This window comes from Globicephala melas, chromosome 1, assembly GCF_963455315.2.
Source record: "Globicephala melas chromosome 1, mGloMel1.2, whole genome shotgun sequence".
Lineage (NCBI taxonomy): Eukaryota > Metazoa > Chordata > Mammalia > Artiodactyla > Delphinidae > Globicephala > Globicephala melas.
In genome coordinates this window covers 8,563,631-8,581,876 of record NC_083314.1, presented here as the reverse complement: position 1 = coordinate 8,581,876, position 18,246 = coordinate 8,563,631, and the positions used below count along the sequence as shown (strand labels likewise).

The 18,246-nt window shown below is 44.5% G+C and overlaps 3 protein-coding genes across 3 annotated transcripts in view; 1 reads left to right on the top strand and 2 right to left on the bottom strand.

Annotated features, from left to right (window-relative positions):
* The window catches only part of CDC73 (cell division cycle 73), a 92,390-nt gene extending 87,063 nt beyond the window's left edge, over nt 1–5,327 (top strand). Inside the window, exon 17 of the mRNA XM_030884116.3 lies at nt 22–5,327. Coding sequence (XP_030739976.1) covers nt 22–58 — 37 coding nt within the window. The 3' untranslated portion in view covers nt 59–5,327. The remainder of the gene's footprint in view (nt 1–21) is intronic.
* Nucleotides 5,328–8,487: 3,160 nt separating this feature from the next.
* Nucleotides 8,488–9,782, bottom strand: LOC132594078 (syncytin-2-like). The gene is made up of 2 exons (XM_060289896.1): nt 9,271–9,782; nt 8,488–9,229 (listed from the first exon to the last, which is right to left on the bottom strand). The coding sequence occupies exons 1-2, from the start codon at nt 9,780–9,782 to the stop codon at nt 8,488–8,490; spliced, it is 1,254 nt and encodes a 417-aa protein (XP_060145879.1).
* A 55-nt stretch (nt 9,783–9,837) lies between these two features.
* LOC132594077 (uncharacterized) lies at nt 9,838–15,693 on the bottom strand. The gene is given in 1 exon segment (XM_070046879.1): nt 9,838–15,693. A coding segment is annotated over 1 exon segment (5,298 nt). The 5' UTR covers nt 15,136–15,693.
* Between the last annotated feature and the right edge of the window lie 2,553 nt (nt 15,694–18,246).

Here is an 18,246-nt window from a genome sequence, read left to right as displayed (position 1 = left end):
TATTATAATATTATTTTTCAGGTACATGGTAAAGCACAAATCCCACTTGAGATTCTGAATTACTTGTTTTCCCGCTTTTCTGGAAATCTGGATTAAGAAGCATGGATACACCGTGATCTAGAGACTGGGACTCAAGCTTTATGAATTTATCAATGAAGAAGGTCACAGATCGATCTTTTATAAAACCTTATTTGATGATTTATGCTTCAAAGGGATGATGCCTGTCATATAAGCAAACTTTTTGGCTTACAACTATTTTTTTAATATTAGCCTTCTAGTCTGTAATGGAAATTGTATATTTTGATAGAATTTTTTTCTCCATTGGTTAAAGTAGCATTACTTAAAATTTGTTTCTTTAGAAAATAAATACAGGTTACGAAAGTGTGTATATGTAGAGGTTATAAGGCTCTCTAAGCCATCTTCTGATTTTTCATTGCTCTATAATTCCTTTTATTGAGAATACTGTGTTATGAATGGTATTAATTTTAATCTCTGGAACTTCCAAAACCAAGCAAAGGGATGTGACTATTTTGAATGAATCAAAATGTCAGCCTGTATATGTACTATATCTGTACTTTCTCTATTTAAAAAGGAATAATGAAAAATCAAGAACAATTCATCACCTTTGGTTGAACTGTTCGGCTTTTCAAGACTTCTTTACTTAAAATGAATACATTTAATGAATGTACATTCTTCTCACTGACTTTGGTAATTTTAAAACTTAGAATGATATATTTCTATCTGTGATATCTTTCCACTTGAAAAATCTCAAAACACAGATTAAAAACCTTATAGGCTATAGTACTTTTTATTTTGGGAGCCAGAGTATGATTTGGGGGAAAGAAATGTATTAGTCCTACTGCAGTGTAACTCTGTCTTTTCTCATAAGTCCACCTTTGATTCTTTGTATGGTATAGGATTTTGAGTCTTCTGTTTCTAGGCATGTTCTTATCTTCCATTATCTTTAAATATTGATAAACTCTCCCAGACACCAAAGAACATATTTGCTTAATTAAGTGTCTGAACAGAAACAAGATAAAAACACTGGTATTTTTATGTGCGTATTCAATATCGTATAAAATATAAAACCTATATTTTAACTTAGTAAAATATTTTACTACTTCTGTACGTTAGACAGAGTGTTGCATCCAAGGTAAAACGAATGAGCGTTTTTCTTGAGTCTTGATCCACCTTTTATTACTTAAAAGCAGCTTTTGGAACCTTTACTCCCCTAAAGAGTTTTTGCCACTAGAATTGTTGCTGATCATTCATCTTATTGTCATTTCCCACCCCAGGAATCTCTCGTAGGTTAACATATTTTATGTATACATTTAGCTCTTTCTTATGTTAAGCTGACATTACCTAGCCTCATTTTGAAATTTAATGCTATCGTAAAAATGAGAAGCACTTAATATTTATTTTTTAAGTAACCAAAAAAGTCCATGCCAATAATGAACAGAAAAAGTATTTATTCATATGGAATTCACTAGGTTCCTGAGGAAGAAAGCAGTCAGCGTTTTAAATTATTAGATTTTAGGATATTTATAAGGTTTGAACAGACTCTGCCCCCCACCCCTTTCTTCCCTTCTCTGCATCCTCTCTTCTTGAAAAGAAAACTCAAATTTGTTCACATTAGAATTTCTCAGCATATAAATCTGTTTTCAAAATAAATTGTGTTGTATAAACTTTCTCCGTGATGAAATAGTCAAGGACTAGAATCTGTAATATTTTAATGTAAGATTACTTGTTAAGACTACTACAAGTGGACATGAACTACCTTTCTATAAAGATTTTTAGTATTTATACTTATGTATGAAATTTATAGAGTGTGGTTAAAATTGGGAACATCTACTTTAAACAGGGTTTATTTTTCTATCTTGAATTTGCCTTACGTGTATTCAGAGGCTCTGGAAATAACATTAGGAAAAGTACAAATATGCTGTTTCATGTATTTGAAGATCAAACCCTTAGTATGTACTTTTTGTCTTTTTCTTTTCCTTTTTTTTTTTTTTTTGACCTTCATTCCCTTAATTAGGTCCATGTAATTCATTTTATAGCCGTTAATTCTAAGGAAAAAAGCTTCCAGCCCGTCACTCTTCATCCTCTCATGGCTCCAGGTCTTGTAGCGGCACCTGTCACAGTGCCTTGCACACAGTAGGCATTCAGTACATATTTATGTGCACGAATGAGTGATGGATTCTCAGTGTAACTGATTTATTACAAAAAAGTACTTTGACTCTACTTGGTCTTGGAGTTTAAAAATACAGAATTGTAATTGTAATTCCCTGTAGGGAATGAAGAGTCCTATGCAGATATTTTAATGGAAAGGAAGTATGCATTAGTAAGTTTGACTTACCCATAAGTAACTGGAGACACCCTTGTCTTGTCTCACCAGTAAAAGAAAGCGCCTTTTCTTCATTCGTAGGACACCTTTTCTGAGTCAGGCAACAGTAAGAAGCTTGTGGGTTTCAGTCAGCAGCTCTCAACCCTGACTGTACGTTAGAATCATTTGGGGGCCTTTAAAAAATTCCGTTGCCTGAATCCTGTTTCTGATTTAATTTGTATGGGATGAGACCTGTTCATCAGTATTTTTCAAAAAGTTGTTCTTCAGGTATTTTATGTTGAGAAAGGATCGAAAATCACTGGCTCAATTTGTTACCAAAACAATGCCAGTATTAAATGTTGTGTCGTCTCCTCCTTTTTTTGTTTTTTGTGTTTTTTTTCTTTTGTGGCCACCTTTTGCACTAGACCATCCCCATTATTGGTGGTATTGGCCTATAGTTCCACAAGACAAATTCAAGTCTTATTTATTTAATATACGAATATTTTGCTGTTTAATATTTAAACAATGTTTAATATATTTCCTTATAAACTAGTATTATAGTTTATGGTTTGTTTCCCATGTGTCCATATCCTTTACTAACTTTTTTTTTTAACAGCAGCGTGACAACAGTCCATACAGAAATAACTAATTCATAATGAGGAAAATTCGTAATTTTTAAGGTAGAAGGAAATAAAGTATTAATTTCTTATCTGCCATGCAGAATTAGACAAATAGAATTTGCTTATGAAAGGAAAGAGGCATACTTTTTAATTGGTCTACACAGAAAAGTAAAAGTAAATTATTCATTTAAATAAGATTCATTATCTAATAAACATTGAAGGAAATATTTTTCCTAAATAAAAAATTTTGTGACTCCTAATAAAATTAAAGTGATGACATTGTTCTTTTTTGGAGGGTGGGGAGGGGTATTTAGTTGCCATATTTCTTACTACATAACAATTTCATTTTATTGGTGTCAACAGTAGGAACAGTGATGATAAGATATACATATGTGGCCAGGAATAAAGTGCCACTTTGCCAGATAACTATTATATGAGTCTTAGTTGTCAAACTAATTCGTTTATAAAATTTTTTGAGACCAACAGTTTATTTTATAATATTACAAATGCAGCCATTACAAAAGCTGGTCAAAATTAAAGGAAACATGAAAAATAAATTTAATCACATTAGCCTTAATATTACGTGACTGAACTTTTATGATTCACTTGGATTTGATATTCAACTGATTACTCTAACCATGGTATATTAACTTTAGAAATAAAAAGGGGAGAAATGACTGAATTTGACATGAGAATTGCATTAGAAATTTTGAAATGCCATGTCCTATATGTTCTGGCCAACTCATTGCCACATTTGGATATATATTGACCCCAGCATGGTTTCTATATTCATATGTTGGAATAATAACTAAGGAAAAATTAAAAATGTATAATAGATGTATAAAGAATTATATTTAGTAAATGCATAATAGGTAATAGCACTTTCAGGTTATTGATTGTTTGGTTTTTTATGTATTATTTTAGGTAGTGTTTATACGAGTATCTTGGGAGTTATAAATGCGTGCCATTTAAATGAGTAAAAGCTCATGAAATAAAACCAGTTTTATTGCCAAAATTCAAAAAGTGGGGTGATACTGTGTCAAATTTAAGTAAATGACCTATCTCTGAGAATTTTGTTTGCCATTGAATTCCATTTCTATCCACTTTACATTTACTAAAAGCTACTTAACCTCCAAGTTTGATTAAAGTGCTTTAATATGTAATGTGGTTCATGTACATGGTGTAGGCACTAGAAGTGATTGTCTAGCCACCGATTTTATTATTTCTCAAGCAAAGTGGTTCTTGAGTAGAGTTTAAATTTGGGCGGTGTAACCTGGTAAAGTGTTGTACTCATTCTGATTTAACATCAGTGGATTTTTAAGTCTCTGGTTTAATTGTGAATAAAACATTTTGTGGTACTTTAATACTACCCTCCCCGTGCCCCCATGCCCCACCAGAAAAATCACGTTCAGCCAAGAAGACAGAAACTGTACTGCGGGGTAGGATGTAGATGATGAAAGTCTTTACATAAAATGATTCATCGGATTTTTCAGGCACAGTATTCCTCTGTTTCGGAAATAAATACAGTAAGTTTTCACTTTGAAAACTACTGTGTTAAGTACATTTATAGTCACCTTTTCTGTTAATGAGTTAAATAATACAGAGACTCGTAGTTCTTCATAAAGATAAGCTATGCGCTCGGCTGAACTTATAGCTTGGTTATGGTCACATTTCCTATATCCTTGTAATAGAATTAAGAGTGTATCCTGGTAAATGACATTATCTTTACAGTTTGAGCATCCTGATTTTAACATTTAATAGATTCAAAACAAACTGTACTCCCACATCATCAAATCAGCAGCAGCAGCAGCATAGTGGCGGTGCCAGTAATAATATGTGAATCTTCTGCAGCAAAATTTCTTTAATGAAGAGTTTAATGGGCCATATTCGAACTTAATTTCCATCCAATTCATAAGTGCCCACTAAATATGTATTTTATTCTGCTCTCTGTTCCTTTGATCATCTGCTCTTGGGTGAGCTTTCACATAACTAAAATAAATATAGCCTGAGTTGTAAATGTTGAACTTTTTTAGGGCTTAAAGGTACTAGTATATAAATAACAGCACATTGCCAAATAAGCTTTTTTTCTGTCATTTTCTAAAACACTTTTCCTATTTGATTGTATAATGATCAGCATTTATGGTGGGTTAGAAGACTTTTCCTCTCAATTTTCTTAAATGACCATAAAAAACATTAAAAATAGCTCTGGAGAAGGCTGTGTTGTTGAGTCTGTCTCATCATTATTTGTAGATCCTTTGGCATAGAATTATTAATAGTTTATAATTCACCCTCATCTATAGAATGTAACTGATGTAACTGATGTCAGTAGGGCTGAGGCCATATGAAACAGAAGGCATCTGAGAGATTCTGTTTATCACATTTGGATGTTTTATTGGGCTGTGCTTCATTTGCTACAAAAAATCCAAATGGAAACACATTTGGTCATACAACATTCACTGTGATAAAATATGGTAATGTATACTCACAGAAGAGCTGCCATCCTGCAGTTCACAGTGTTAAAGATGTAAATGGTAATGGCATCGATTTTCCTTTTTAAATTTGTTAAATAATATGAACATGTTTCTCTTTAAAATGGAATAATGTGAAGGTTTGTCAAGTCAGTGTTGATGGTTGGGGGAGATCAGATGAGCTTGTTCGTGCTCGTTCAGTTATTTTAGCACAGTTGGGCATCGCTAATGTTTATGGTGTTCTTGATTTTAAAGAATTTGTATTCTTAGTTATGTATTTTTATTCCATAATGCACCACTGAGTACAAAAAGGAAGAATAAGAGTTACTGATGATGAAATAAAATAAATTGAGGAGCATTAATGTAGTTTAAAGCAAGTTGATGTAGGAATTTGAGGAGAAAGAAGAAATTATTTGGGAACTCCAATATAGTAGGTTTTGGGCAGTGATGTTTCCTTTTGGGGTTTCAGTCATAAATTTAAGTGAAACTAGGCAAAGACCTGTAAGGTGAGAGAGATATATATATATTTCCCCCCACCCCTCCAGCAGCATTTACCTGCAGGTGTAGAGAAAGCAAATAGTTAGATTTTTAACTTTTGATGGAAGTAGAAGCAGGCCAGGGAGTTAAAGATGCTCGCAAGGTGATGATTATTGGACCAGAACACGGGATCTAAGTAAGCCCTTTAAGGAATAAATGATGGAAAGGAGGTGGTGGATTGGGGAAAGTGGCACCGACCGTGAACTGAAACCTTTAGTGAAATGAAGCTAAAAGTGAGCCTGAAAGATGAGAAGGCCAGAGGATGGGATGTGTGAAATCAAGATTTCAGAGGTGATAGAATATTGATGAGAAAAAGTCAAGACCTTGGAAGAAGCCGAGATAGGAGATCTTTTGAGATAAAGAGTCAAGGATCTGTGAGGCAATGGTTATTAATGTGAGTGTTGAACTAATCTAGAATGACAACAAGAACTGGGGTGACAGGGAGGACAGCCACAGGCTAGGGACTCACGTTGATGGCGACAAGAAGATCGTGCACGAGCTTTAAAGAATCCACGCTGCAAACAAAAACCTTGGCATTATATCAAGAGATCAGTGAATGTACATTTAGGTATTTTTTTGAGATTTAAAATAAAAAGGTATAGATCATTTCAACACCCCCTCCAAGTTGTTTTAAAAATGTTATGTATTTGTCCCATTAGCACAGATTATGAGAGCTTTGATGTTCCTAAGTGCAAATTCTGCCTGTGGGCTTCCTGCCTACTCTGAGACTTGTCCCTCTTTGCTCCCCTGTGAGGCTAGTTCTCCTAGTTTCTGGAGCCCAGCAATCCTGAGGATGGTAAAATCTTTGTTGGAAGACCTGAGCTCTGCCCTCTTCCGAGGTCACCCCCACCCCCACTCCCTGCGGTGGTACTCGCAGCTCCCTACTAAGGGAGAGCACAGGGATCAGTTCCCAGACTGTATGCAGGGTGCTGGGAGAAGGAACCCCTGGGGGTACTCGTGGTTGGAAGGGGTTTTTCATTCCTGAGGGGTTTTCATTGTTTTTATTCTATGGGAGCCTCTTTATTTCCTCAGTTTGCTTTGTTATGGATTTTGGATGAGGGTTCTTCGAATGATGTCAGCTTTCTTTTCCTACAATGAAGTGGGTTCGATGCTCATTTGAGCCTAATCTAAATCTTGCCTGAATCTGTTTCTTTCCTCGGTTTCTTTGTTAGCATGAGGTTTTAGGCCTTCTCTTGATATTATTGCAAGTTTTTCCTCCTTCCTCACTCTCCCACCAAATCTTTAGTTAAGTATGATCCAGCTGTGATCCTGCTTTACTTGATTGTCTCTACCCAGAAGTGACCCTACCTCTTCTTGATAGAGGAAGCAGAAGCCATGAACTTCCGGGACTGTATCTCACAAACAAGTGTGCACAATAATAAGCATTCTTTGTTTTTCTTCCCTCCTGTCAACGATGGTTTAAACGTCCTGCCCCCCCATCAGGGAAACTGCCCATTCATACGTGTTCTCCTACAACCTCCCCCAGTGTCGTGAGTTTTGCGTTCTTACTGTTTACTCCCTAGCTTGCATCTTCATCCTGTCACCTTGTACTTACCCCTTGCCACCCACGTTTAAACTTGGTTGCACCTTTCATCTTCAACATGAATGCGGTTCTAGGGGTATGGCTTGAAGATGTGAGAGGCTCGCTCTCAGAGTTCCCTGGACTTGGAAAGTGGTGTAGTCCACACGGGTGGCACCAGGCAGACTCCACTCCCAAGCCCCTGCTGGGCTGCTGCGTGGCGGACTCACTTCCGTGTCTTCCTGCAAGGCTGGTGAAATGCCCAAGGTCGCGAGGCCCCTCCACAAGACCACCAGAGTCGAGAGTCAAAGCCAAACGGCAAGGGTCATTTATTGCAGGTTCGAACCTGGACCTCCGCGCACTCGTTGCCGGTGACGCTAAGAGGTCCTGGCGGAGTTTAGTACAGCTCTTTTATAGACCGGTACAAACATAGTCGCCGATTGGTTGACTTTTAAACAGAGACACTAGTCGCCGATTGGTTGACTTTTAAACAGAGACACTAGTCGCCAATTGGTTGACTTTCAAACAGAGACACTAGTCGCCAATTGGTTGACTTTCAAACAGAGACACTAGTCGCCGTCTGATTGGTTGGACGGTTGCGGGGGGGGGGGTCAGCAGGCGTAATTACAGAAGCGAGAGCGGCTGGTTAAGTTTCGGTTTCCTGAGGTTTTGTTTCTTAATTAGAAATACTTAAGGCGGGGCCATGGTCGCAAAAAGAAATAGTGCAAACAGGAGGACTGATACAACCCTAGCAGTGCTGCGGCCTCCACCAGCCCAACGGCAGGGCGTCGGGAGGCTGTGCGCCCAACTTCAGGCGGCGCTCCCAAATGTGGCAAGCCCAGCGCCGCGCCCTGGAATGGTCCTTTTTCGGCCCTTCCCCTCCGGAAAGAACAGAAAAGAAATTCCAGGAAAAGCACAAATTGAATGCAGGGCGTCAACTCAGTCCTATTCTCACCAAACTAGAACATAGCCCCCTCATTCCCCCCTTTCTCATGAACCAGAGGAGCCAATCTTGGGTCCTCAAGGCTCCGTTTCTTCAATTTCTGAGGCCTCGCAGGGCTGATATTGTGTTCTTAATATCATTAGCTGGACTGTATTTATTCTTTCGCGAACAAAATTCATGACTTTACTGAGTATACAGGGACCTATAGTGAGGAGGAGAAGGAGGCATAGTAGAGGGCCCAGGATGGGGAGGAGGAAGGGGAGCATCCCATGAAATCCTGACCAAAGGGGATTATCCGCTAATTCTTGCCGGCGGCGAGCTAGGTCTTCCTGGAGCTGGTGGATCTTGTTTCTTACAATGCCTGATTTATTTGCATAGAAACAACATTTTTCTTTTAGGGCGAGGCATATCCCACCCTGTTCAGCTGTCAGCAAGTCTAAGCCCCTCCTATTCTGTAGGACCACCTCGGCCAGCGAATCTAATTGGTCCTGTAAGTCCTGAATGGTCCCAGAGAGAGTTTCTACATCTTCTATTAATTGCCTAAACAGCTGACTATAGGAGTGAAGGGAGACCCCAAGACCCGTACTCCCTGTGGCCACAGCTCCTGTAATTCCTAATCCTACCAGGAGGGATAGGACTGTAATGGCTCGTTTGGTTCTCCCTGCCCAGAGGTCAAAGCTGGGAATGGGCAATGGGGTGTCTCCCGAGATCAGGTCTACATTGGGGAGAAGGGTGGCCAGGGTGCAGACCCCTGTCCAATTCGGGGGTAAATAGGTGTATGCTAGGTTACTTCCACAGACAAAGACAGTGGTATTAGGACTACAGAGGGAGGAGTTCACGGGGATATATTGACTACATACATGGTCTGGGAGTCCAATTCAGAGGGATCGACCTTAGGGAGAATTAGGGGGTGGTAGCTGAGCTGTGGGTACAGATGCCGATAGGCCTCTTCTATTTGTCTTCGGGTTTCTATCTGGCGCACTGCGTCCTGGGGCCCCCCACCGTCTGACATATGTGTGGGGGCCCTGGTATTCCAGCATACCGGGGTCCCGGGGGTGCCAGTGCATCCAGCCTGAAGGTATTTATTATCATCACTAATGGTGGGGCTTTTATTATTCTGTAGTATGGCTGTGAAATAAGTCTTGTTATTGGCCCCTATACATTGCTGGTAAGAGGAATAGCACATGCTATGCATTGATTCCTGGAAGGTGGAACAGGGGCAAGTGGCTCGAGGGGGGAGTGGCTTAGGCTTATGGTAGCATTGCCAGTTTTGAGAGGCCCCGGTAACCCTATATTCCTGAACAAGATACGCAGTTATGCCCCCGCAGTCCTGCATATGAGTATACCCTCGGGGAACAACAGGAGTCTCCATAGTACCTCCCCTGCACTCGCACGGTGCACCATATAGTAGTTGTATTAAAGTATTCTTATTGGGGAGAGGGCCGAATCCTCCCCTCGTGGCCCGAGGGTTGAGGGTTAGGACTATCATTAGGGCTATCAACAGTACCTTGGTCATCATGGGGGAGGGTACGGCGCAAAGTCAGTTTGAGGGGATTGTTCTTACTCCGGTCAACAGTCCAGGTGACGTCAGCTTTAGTGGACTTGATGAGGTCAGAAAATGGGTCCACCGGCTTGACGTGTGTGTGATGGATCCAGGCAGCTATGCTGTCCACCTTGATGGCTGTCGGCGTTGTCAGGATGATCTGGTAAGGTCCTTTCCACCTGGGTTCTAGGGTCTCTTGTCGATGGTGTTTGACAAGGACCCAGTCACCTGGCCGGAGCTGGTGTGGAGTAGGTGGGGGTCCTGTTGCATATAGCTCTTTTAGTTTGGGCCAGATTGTCTCGTGTATCCGCTGTAAGGCTTGGAGGGAAGACAGGAGATTATTTTCTGGGTCCAATTGGATAAGGTTAGTCTTTAGGTTAGGGATGATAGGAGGAGGCCTACCATGCATTATTTCGTAGGGAGTAAATCCTAGCTTATAGGGGGAATTTCGCACCCTAAACAGAGCGTAGGGGAGTAGGACTACCCAGTTAGCGCCAGTCTCCATGGTCAATTTAGTCAAGGTCTCTTTTAGAGTTCTATTCATCCTTTCTACCTGTCCTGAACTCTGGGGGCGGTATGCACAATGTAATTTCCAATTAGCCCCAAGTATGGAAGCCAGATCCTGACTTACCTTAGAAACGAAGGCTGGCCCGTTGTCGGACCCTATCATAACTGGAAAGCCATACCTGGGCAGGATCTCTTCTAGTAGCTTCTTAGCTACTATTCGTGCAGTCTCATTCTTGGTTGGGAATGCCTCAGTCCAACCTGAAAAGGTATCTATAAACACCAGTAAATATTTATACCCATATTTGCCAGGCTTTACCTCCGTGAAGTCCACTTCCCAGTAGGCTCCAGGCTGGTTTCCTCTCTCCCGGATGCCAGTGGTTGGCGGGTGGGTGCTGGCATTATGGAGTTGGCAGACTGCACAGTCAGCAACCAGTCGTTCAGTCTTCTCGGAGACATTTTTAATTTTAAGTCCAGTCTGCCTGATGAGATCCTGTAGCCGTCGGGCGCCCAAGTGGGTGCTACGGTGGATCCGTTCAAGGACCAGGGTTCCTAGTCTCTCAGGAAGGAGGATATTGTTCTTAGCGTCCCGCCACCATCCGTCTCTAACCTGGGTTAGAGGAAGCTTGCTCATCCATCTGATGTCATCCTCCGAGTAGTCGGGTTGGGGCGGTAGTTCCCGGGGGCCTGGATCCGGCAGTTGCAGGGGAAGTAATGGTATTGGAGTGTGTGCCGCCTTTCGAGCCGTCTGGTCTGCCAAATTGTTGCCTCGGGTGACTGGATTCGTGGGTTTTTGATGCCCCGGGCAGTGTACAATGGCTAGCTTTTTGGGTTCCCATATGGCTGCTAGCAAAGCCAGGATTTCCTCTTTGTTCTTGATGTCTTTGCCCTCTGCTGTGAGTAGTCCCCGCTCTCGGTATATTGCCCCATGTATATGTGCGGTAGCGAAAGCATACCGGCTGTCTGTGTATATGGTAGCTTTTTGGCCTTTGCTCATCTTGAGAGCTTGGGTCAGGGCAATTAATTCAGCTTTTTGGGCTGAGGTCCCTGGGGGGAGAGTCTCTGCCCATATCACCTCAGTTTCTGATGTTACTGCTGCCCCCGCATACCTCTGACCTTGCTGGACAAAGCTGCTGCCGTCAGTGAACCATGTGACTTGTGCATCCGGTAGGGGCTGGTCACGTAGGTCTTCCCGAACCCCATGGATCTGGGCCAGTACCTCTGCACAGTCATGGAGTGGGGAGTCCAAATCTGGGTCAGGTAATAGGGAGGCAGGGTTTAATGCCCGCGGCGGAGTGTAGCTGATTCTGAGGGGATTTAACAGTAGACCCTGGTAGTGGACTAATCGAGCATTGCTCATCCATCGGTCGGGAGGCTGTTTGAGAACCCCGTCGATGGCGTGGGGGGTGGTGACATGTAACTCCTGCCCCATAGTTAGTTTGTCAGCATCCTTTACCATTAGGGCCGTGGCGGCGATCATCCGGAGGCAAGGAGGCCAGCCGGCAGCCACTGGGTCCAATTTTTTTGATAGGTAAGCAACAGGTCTGGGCCAAGGACCGAGGGGCTGGGTCAACACGGCCTTAGCTATGCCTTTGCTTTCATCTACAAAGAGGTGGAAGGGCTTGGAGACATCAGGGAGACCCAGGGCGGGTGCGGATAGCAAGGCAGTTTTAATCTGCTGAAATGACTGCTCAGCCTCTTCTGTCCATTCAAAGGGCGTCTGCTCTTTGGTGGCTAGGTATAGCGGTTTGGCCATTTCAGCAAATTTGGGTATCCATAAACGGCAGAACCCAGCCGACCCCAAAAATTCCCTCACCTGTCGAGGCGTGGTGGGTCTGGGGATGCGGAGGACGGTTTCCTTCCGTGCATCTGTGAGCCATCGTTGCCCCCCTTTCAATAGGTATCCCAGGTAAGTTACCTCAGGCCTGCAGATCTGTGCTTTCTTGGCAGAGGCTCGGTATCCCAGGGTGCCGAGAGTCCGTAGGAGGTTTCTGGTTCCCTGCAGGCAGGCTTCAGCGGTCTCAGCAGCTATTAAGAGATCATCAACATACTGCAGGAGGGTTACATTGGGGTTTTGTCTCCGGTACTCACTGAGATCCTCGTGTAGGGCCTCATCAAACAAGGTAGGCGAGTTTTTGAATCCTTGGGGAAGTCTGGTCCAGGTGAGTTGTCCGTTTATACCTCTCTCGGGATCTGACCATTCGAAGGCAAAGAGTTCTTGACTTTTGGGCGCCAAGGGTAAACTAAAAAAGGCATCTTTGAGGTCCAGCACAGTATACCATTGTTTTTCTGGACTAAGGGCGCTCAAAAGAGTATATGGATTGGGCACAGTAGGATGGATGTCTATGACCCGTCTGTTGACTTCCCTCAGGTCCTGCACTGGGCGGTAGTCTTTACTGTTAGGTTTGCGGACTGGCAGCAGGGGTGTATTCCAGGCCGACTGGCAGGGACGCAGTATCCCCAGGTCAAGAAGCCGGCGAATATGAGGAGTGATACCAGTCTTGGCCTCTAGGGGCATGGGATACTGTCGGACACGTGCAGGATCTGCCCCCGGTTTGATCTCTATGAATAGGGCTGGGCGGTGTTTGGCTAGTCCCACCCCCCCTGTTTCTGCCCATGCTTCGGGGAACTGCTGAAGCCATGACTCTATATATTGATTTTGGGAGGGTGGTTCCTGGTGAAGTCGGTACTCATCTTCCAAGTTCAGGGTGAGCACAGATATGGGTTGGTCGTGAGGGTCTGTTACGATTGGCCCCTCTGGCCGAAAATGAATTTGTGCTCCCATTTTAGTGAGTAAGTCCCTCCCCAGTAAGGGGCAAGGGCTATCGGGAATGACCAGAAAGGTATGGGTTACCCTTCCCGTGCCCAAGTCCACAGTTCTCTGAGTGGTCCATAGGTAACGTTTGACTCCCGTAGCTCCCTGGACCCAGGAGGATTTGTTAGAAATTTTCCCGTGGGGCTTAACCAAGACCGAATGCTGTGCCCCTGTATCCACCAGGAATTGGACTGGTTTCCCCTCCACTCGTAGGGTTACCCTGGGTTCGGGGAGGGGCTCCGAACCCCGTCCCCCCTACTTTGTATCATGCGTAAACAGGACTGGGGTGGCGTTCGGTTGCCATTGCCCCTGGTTGGGGCGCGGCTGCCTTTTCTTGGGGCATTCCCGAGCCCAGTGGCCCTTTTCCTTGCAATAGGCACATTGATCTCTGTCCAATGGTCACCTGGGAGGTCGAGTGGCTGGGGGGCCCTCTTGATCTTTCTGAACAATGGCCGCCAAGACTTTAGTCATTTTCTCAGTGGCTTTAAGTTGTTTATCCTCTGGGGCGTCCCGGTTATTAAAGACGCGCTGGGCGATACGGAGTAAGTCCTGTATCTGTTTGCCCTCCAGATCTTCTAACTTCTGGAGTTTCTTTTTAATATCAGGGGCTGCCTGGTTAACGAAGGACATTACAATGGCGGCCTGATTTTCGGGGGCCTCTGGATCCATAGGGGTATACTGCCTAAAGGCTTCCATTAATCTTTCTAAATAAGAGGAGGGACTTTCTGTTTTACCTTGTACGATTGAATATACCTTGGCCAAATTAGTGGGCTTGCGCGCGGCAGCCCGGAGACCCGCCATTAGAGTCTGGCGATAAATGAGCAGTCGTCCCCTACCTTCTCCGGTGTTATAGTCCCATTCATCCTGCGGGGGGCGAGTTAAGGGAAAAGCTGCATTGATGAGGTCAGGGTTAGCGGTGGGTTGACCATCATCTCCAGGAACCAGTTTTCTCGCCTCCAGCTGGATTCGCTCCCGTTCTTCCGTAGTGAATAGGATCCGGAGGAGCTGTTGGCAGTCATCCCAGGTGGGCTGATGAGTGAACATAACGCTATCTAGAAGAGCTATCAAGTCTTTAGGATTATCAGAAAAACGGGCATTCTGGGTTTTCCAATTATATAGGTCACTGGTAGAGAATGGCCAATACTGGAGTCGGGGGTTCCCTGTCTCATCGGGAGGACCTATTTCTCGCAGGGGTAGGGCTATGGTGGAATCAGGATGGCGGAACCCTGGGTCGCGCTGAGTGCGTCCGCGAGTACGCCCAGCCGGCCCCTGGGAATTATTTTCATTGGGCAGGGGGACCGGTAGTGCCTCTGCCTCTCGGTCCTCCGGTTCTGGCCTGGGTGGCCCTCCGGGAGGGGCCGCAGGAGGTTCTACCAAGGGGAGAGGAGCAGAGCCAGGAGCAGGAAGGGGGACTGGTTGTGGGGCCACAGGAGGAGATTGATATGGGGGGGGGTCTAGGAGAAGGAGGTCTTGGCTGTCAGAGAGTATGGGTGCAGTTCGGGTCTGAGGCTTGGGAGGTTTAGTTGGTCGGGCCGCAAGGTTCTTACATGACCCTGATGACAAAAAGGGGGTCATCCAGGGAGGAGGGTTTTCTACCAGGTCCTGCCATACCAGGATGTAGGGGATCTGGTCCGGATGGCCTTCTTTTCCTGGCAAGAAAACTCTAGATTTAACTTTTAGGATTATAGGAAGACAAAAGGTACCCTCGGTGGGCCAGCCAACCCCGAAAGTTGGCCATTCAGAGCGGCAGAAGGTAATTAGTTTTCTTCTCCGGATATCCAGACTGAAGTTGTGTCCTCGGGACTTTACATCCCCGAAATTAGCGAGAAGGAGGGAGAGGGGGGTACTCTGTGCTTGGCCCATGTCTAGGTCCTGGAAGAGATTGATTAGAAAAGGTTACTCTGAAAACAAAAGTGATTAAGAGCAGTCCCAATAGCGGAGTCTGTAAAAGGAGGAAGGGGAGGTTATCGCGTGCGCGCTTCAGATGGGCTGCCAGCCCCAGATGGGTCGTGGTGGACGTCTCCAACCACACCCGACTAGGTGTCCTATAGCGCGTCCGCCAGGACTGTCCTAGTCCCCAAAACAGAAGGTACCCTGAGCCGGCTTACTTACCGATCGGTTGTCAGCGATGACCCGTTGACCTGATGTCTGGTGGGCTTGGGGGCATCCCGGACGAGCCCCCAAATGAAATGCCCAAGGTCGCGAGGCCCCTCCACAAGACCACCAGAGTCGAGAGTCAAAGCCAAACGGCAAGGGTCATTTATTGCAGGTTCGAACCTGGACCTCCGCGCACTCGTTGCCGGTGACGCTAAGAGGTCCTGGCGGAGTTTAGTACAGCTCTTTTATAGACCGGTACAAACATAGTCGCCGATTGGTTGACTTTTAAACAGAGACACTAGTCGCCGATTGGTTGACTTTTAAACAGAGACACTAGTCGCCAATTGGTTGACTTTCAAACAGAGACACTAGTCGCCAATTGGTTGACTTTCAAACAGAGACACTAGTCGCCGTCTGATTGGTTGGACGGTTGCGGGGGGGGGGGGGTCAGCAGGCGTAATTACAGAAGCGAGAGCGGCTGGTTAAGTTTCGGTTTCCTGAGGTTTTGTTTCTTAATTAGAAATACTTAAGGCGGGGCCATGGTCGCAAAAAGAAATAGTGCAAACAGGAGGACTGATACAACCCTAGCAGTGCTGCGGCCTCCACCAGCCCAACGGCAGGGCGTCGGGAGGCTGTGCGCCCAACTTCAGGCGGCGCTCCCAAATGTGGCAAGCCCAGCGCCGCGCCCTGGAATGGTCCTTTTTCGGCCCTTCCCCTCCGGAAAGAACAGAAAAGAAATTCCAGGAAAAGCACAAATTGAATGCAGGGCGTCAACTCAGTCCTATTCTCACCAAACTAGAACATAGCCCCCTCACTGGGAGGAGGAGGTTCTTGTAGACGGAGGAAATGAGTTGGAGGAGACTGACCTCCTGCCTCTGCTGGGGGCTGACAGTTTGCTGGCTAACCCCCCATCAGCCCGCGGAAGCCCAGGTCACTGGCTTCTATTGCTCACAGGTTTACGGCACTCAGAGTATCCCAGTTTGACTTATGCCGAAGGGTGAATGAGTTGACAAAGGAAAATAGTCTACATAAAACTTAAGTAGCCGGTATCTAGAGAGAAAGAACCCTCAGAAATGGGTAGTGGTAAAAAAAGAATTGCTGTAGAGATCAAGGACAACTTTAATTTTGAAAAAGCACGTGAGGAAATTGGTGTAAGATAAACTTTCCAGAAATTAAAAACCTGACGCACTGAAGTGTGGTAGGAAAGAGGGAAATGGCCCCTCTCGAGGACCAGATTAGTGGCCTGGAATATGTGTCATAGTCGTTATTTATCTTTAGAAAAGCAAAACCCAAAGATATGGAGATGGTAGCAAAAATGAAAGCACCTCGAAGACAAGTTTAGGATATTTAATGTGAAGAACCATAGGGGAAAAAATGGAAACAGACTCAGGAAGGCACACTCACTAAATACTAGGGAAAAATTTCACTAGTTTGAAAGGGCTCTTACTATGTAGGTTCCAGGCAACATCGGGGGGTAAAAGACACTTGGCAGACGTTTTGGTCAAATATTTATTATCTACTTCGTGCCAGTGACAAGCATGGTTTTAGTCACAGGGAATACAGGGTGAGCAAAGCATTGGGCCATCCCTCAGTGAATGGGATGAGATGGACGGGGATAAGTGATACAGGAAAAAAAAAAAATGAAGCAAAGTAGAGTGACTAGGCTGTGTTGGGATAATCCTGTAGAGGCAGGATTTGCTATTTTATGCAAGTGGTCAGAGACGTCTCAGGCAAGGTAACATGGGAGCAGCAACCTGAAGGAAACAAGGGAGTTGGCCTTGTTAATATCTGGGGAGAAACACTCCAGACAGGGAACAAGAAAACCCTGCAGTAGTGTCCTGCGTGCTCTTTCAAGGGGAGACGAGGCATCGAGCACGGTCAGAGATGAGGGGGCCCGCAGCAGCAGGCAGGGCTGAGAGGGCGCTGGAGGCAGGTGTGAGGACACACACGGGAGACCTGGAGCATTTGGGGGCAGAGGAGGGACACCAGGTGAATTACGTGTTAAGAGCGTCTCTCTGCTCTTGGAGAATAGACTGTGTACGCAGTAGAAGCAGAGGCGGGGAGACCAGATCACTGGATATTGCGGGAATTGAGATAAGAAATGACAAGGGCTTCGAGCAGTGTGGTATCAGTGGAGGAGCGACAAGCGGTCAAATTCTGGGAATATTTTGAAAGTAGATGGTTAGGTATAGTGTGTGATAGTTATAGAGGCAACAAGTTCGCTTGCTTGTTTGGTTCTGCCTGCGTAGCTGGAAAGCACGGAGCTCCTGCTTCCTGTAACAGGACAGATTGTGTGAGGGTCCCGTTGGGGGGCGGCAGCAGTTAAGCCGTAGGGAATCGAGCGTAACTGGGATGTTGACTTTGGGATGCTGGTCAGACAGGCTGGAGAAGGTACTCAAATTCTTGAATTCCAGGGTAAAGAGAGGAATTTATAAAGGAAAAAAAGAGAGGGAGAAGGGAAATCACATCTCCAGGCTTTAGAGAATGACTACAGCTAAGAATCCCTTTCCCAAATAAGATTGTTTATCTTGAGGATCCACAGAATGTTTCTCCCCAGTGACCTGGGTTGAGGAAAATGCACCAAGAACTTTAAACAAAGACCTGTGTTCTGTGATAGAGAATTTGTAACGTGTGAAGTAAGTACAGTACAGCAGTTAGTCAAATAAATGCTAAATAAACATTATGGGTTGCCTTGAAGCTTTGTAATACTTATTTAGATTTCTTAGAATGAGAGTGAAGTTTAGCTAATAATTATCTATCATTTGATTCTGCAAATTTAAGCAACATATGGGAAGTGGAAAGTAAGTAAACATATAACTCCTGGGTTTGGGAAAATCCTAATGTCAAGAAGAGATGCTCCCGTAACCTTAAGGATGG

Bases quoted from the DNA above. Each gene is read 5' to 3' on its own strand.
- LOC132594078 (XM_060289896.1), bottom strand. From the start codon at position 9,782: ATGGAGACTCCTGTTGTTCCCCGAGGGTATACTCATATGCAGGACTGC. The intron at 9,230-9,270 runs GTATGTAGTCAA...CTCCCTCTGTAG, and splicing joins GAATTGGACTCCCAGACCAT to TCCTAATACCACTGTCTTTG.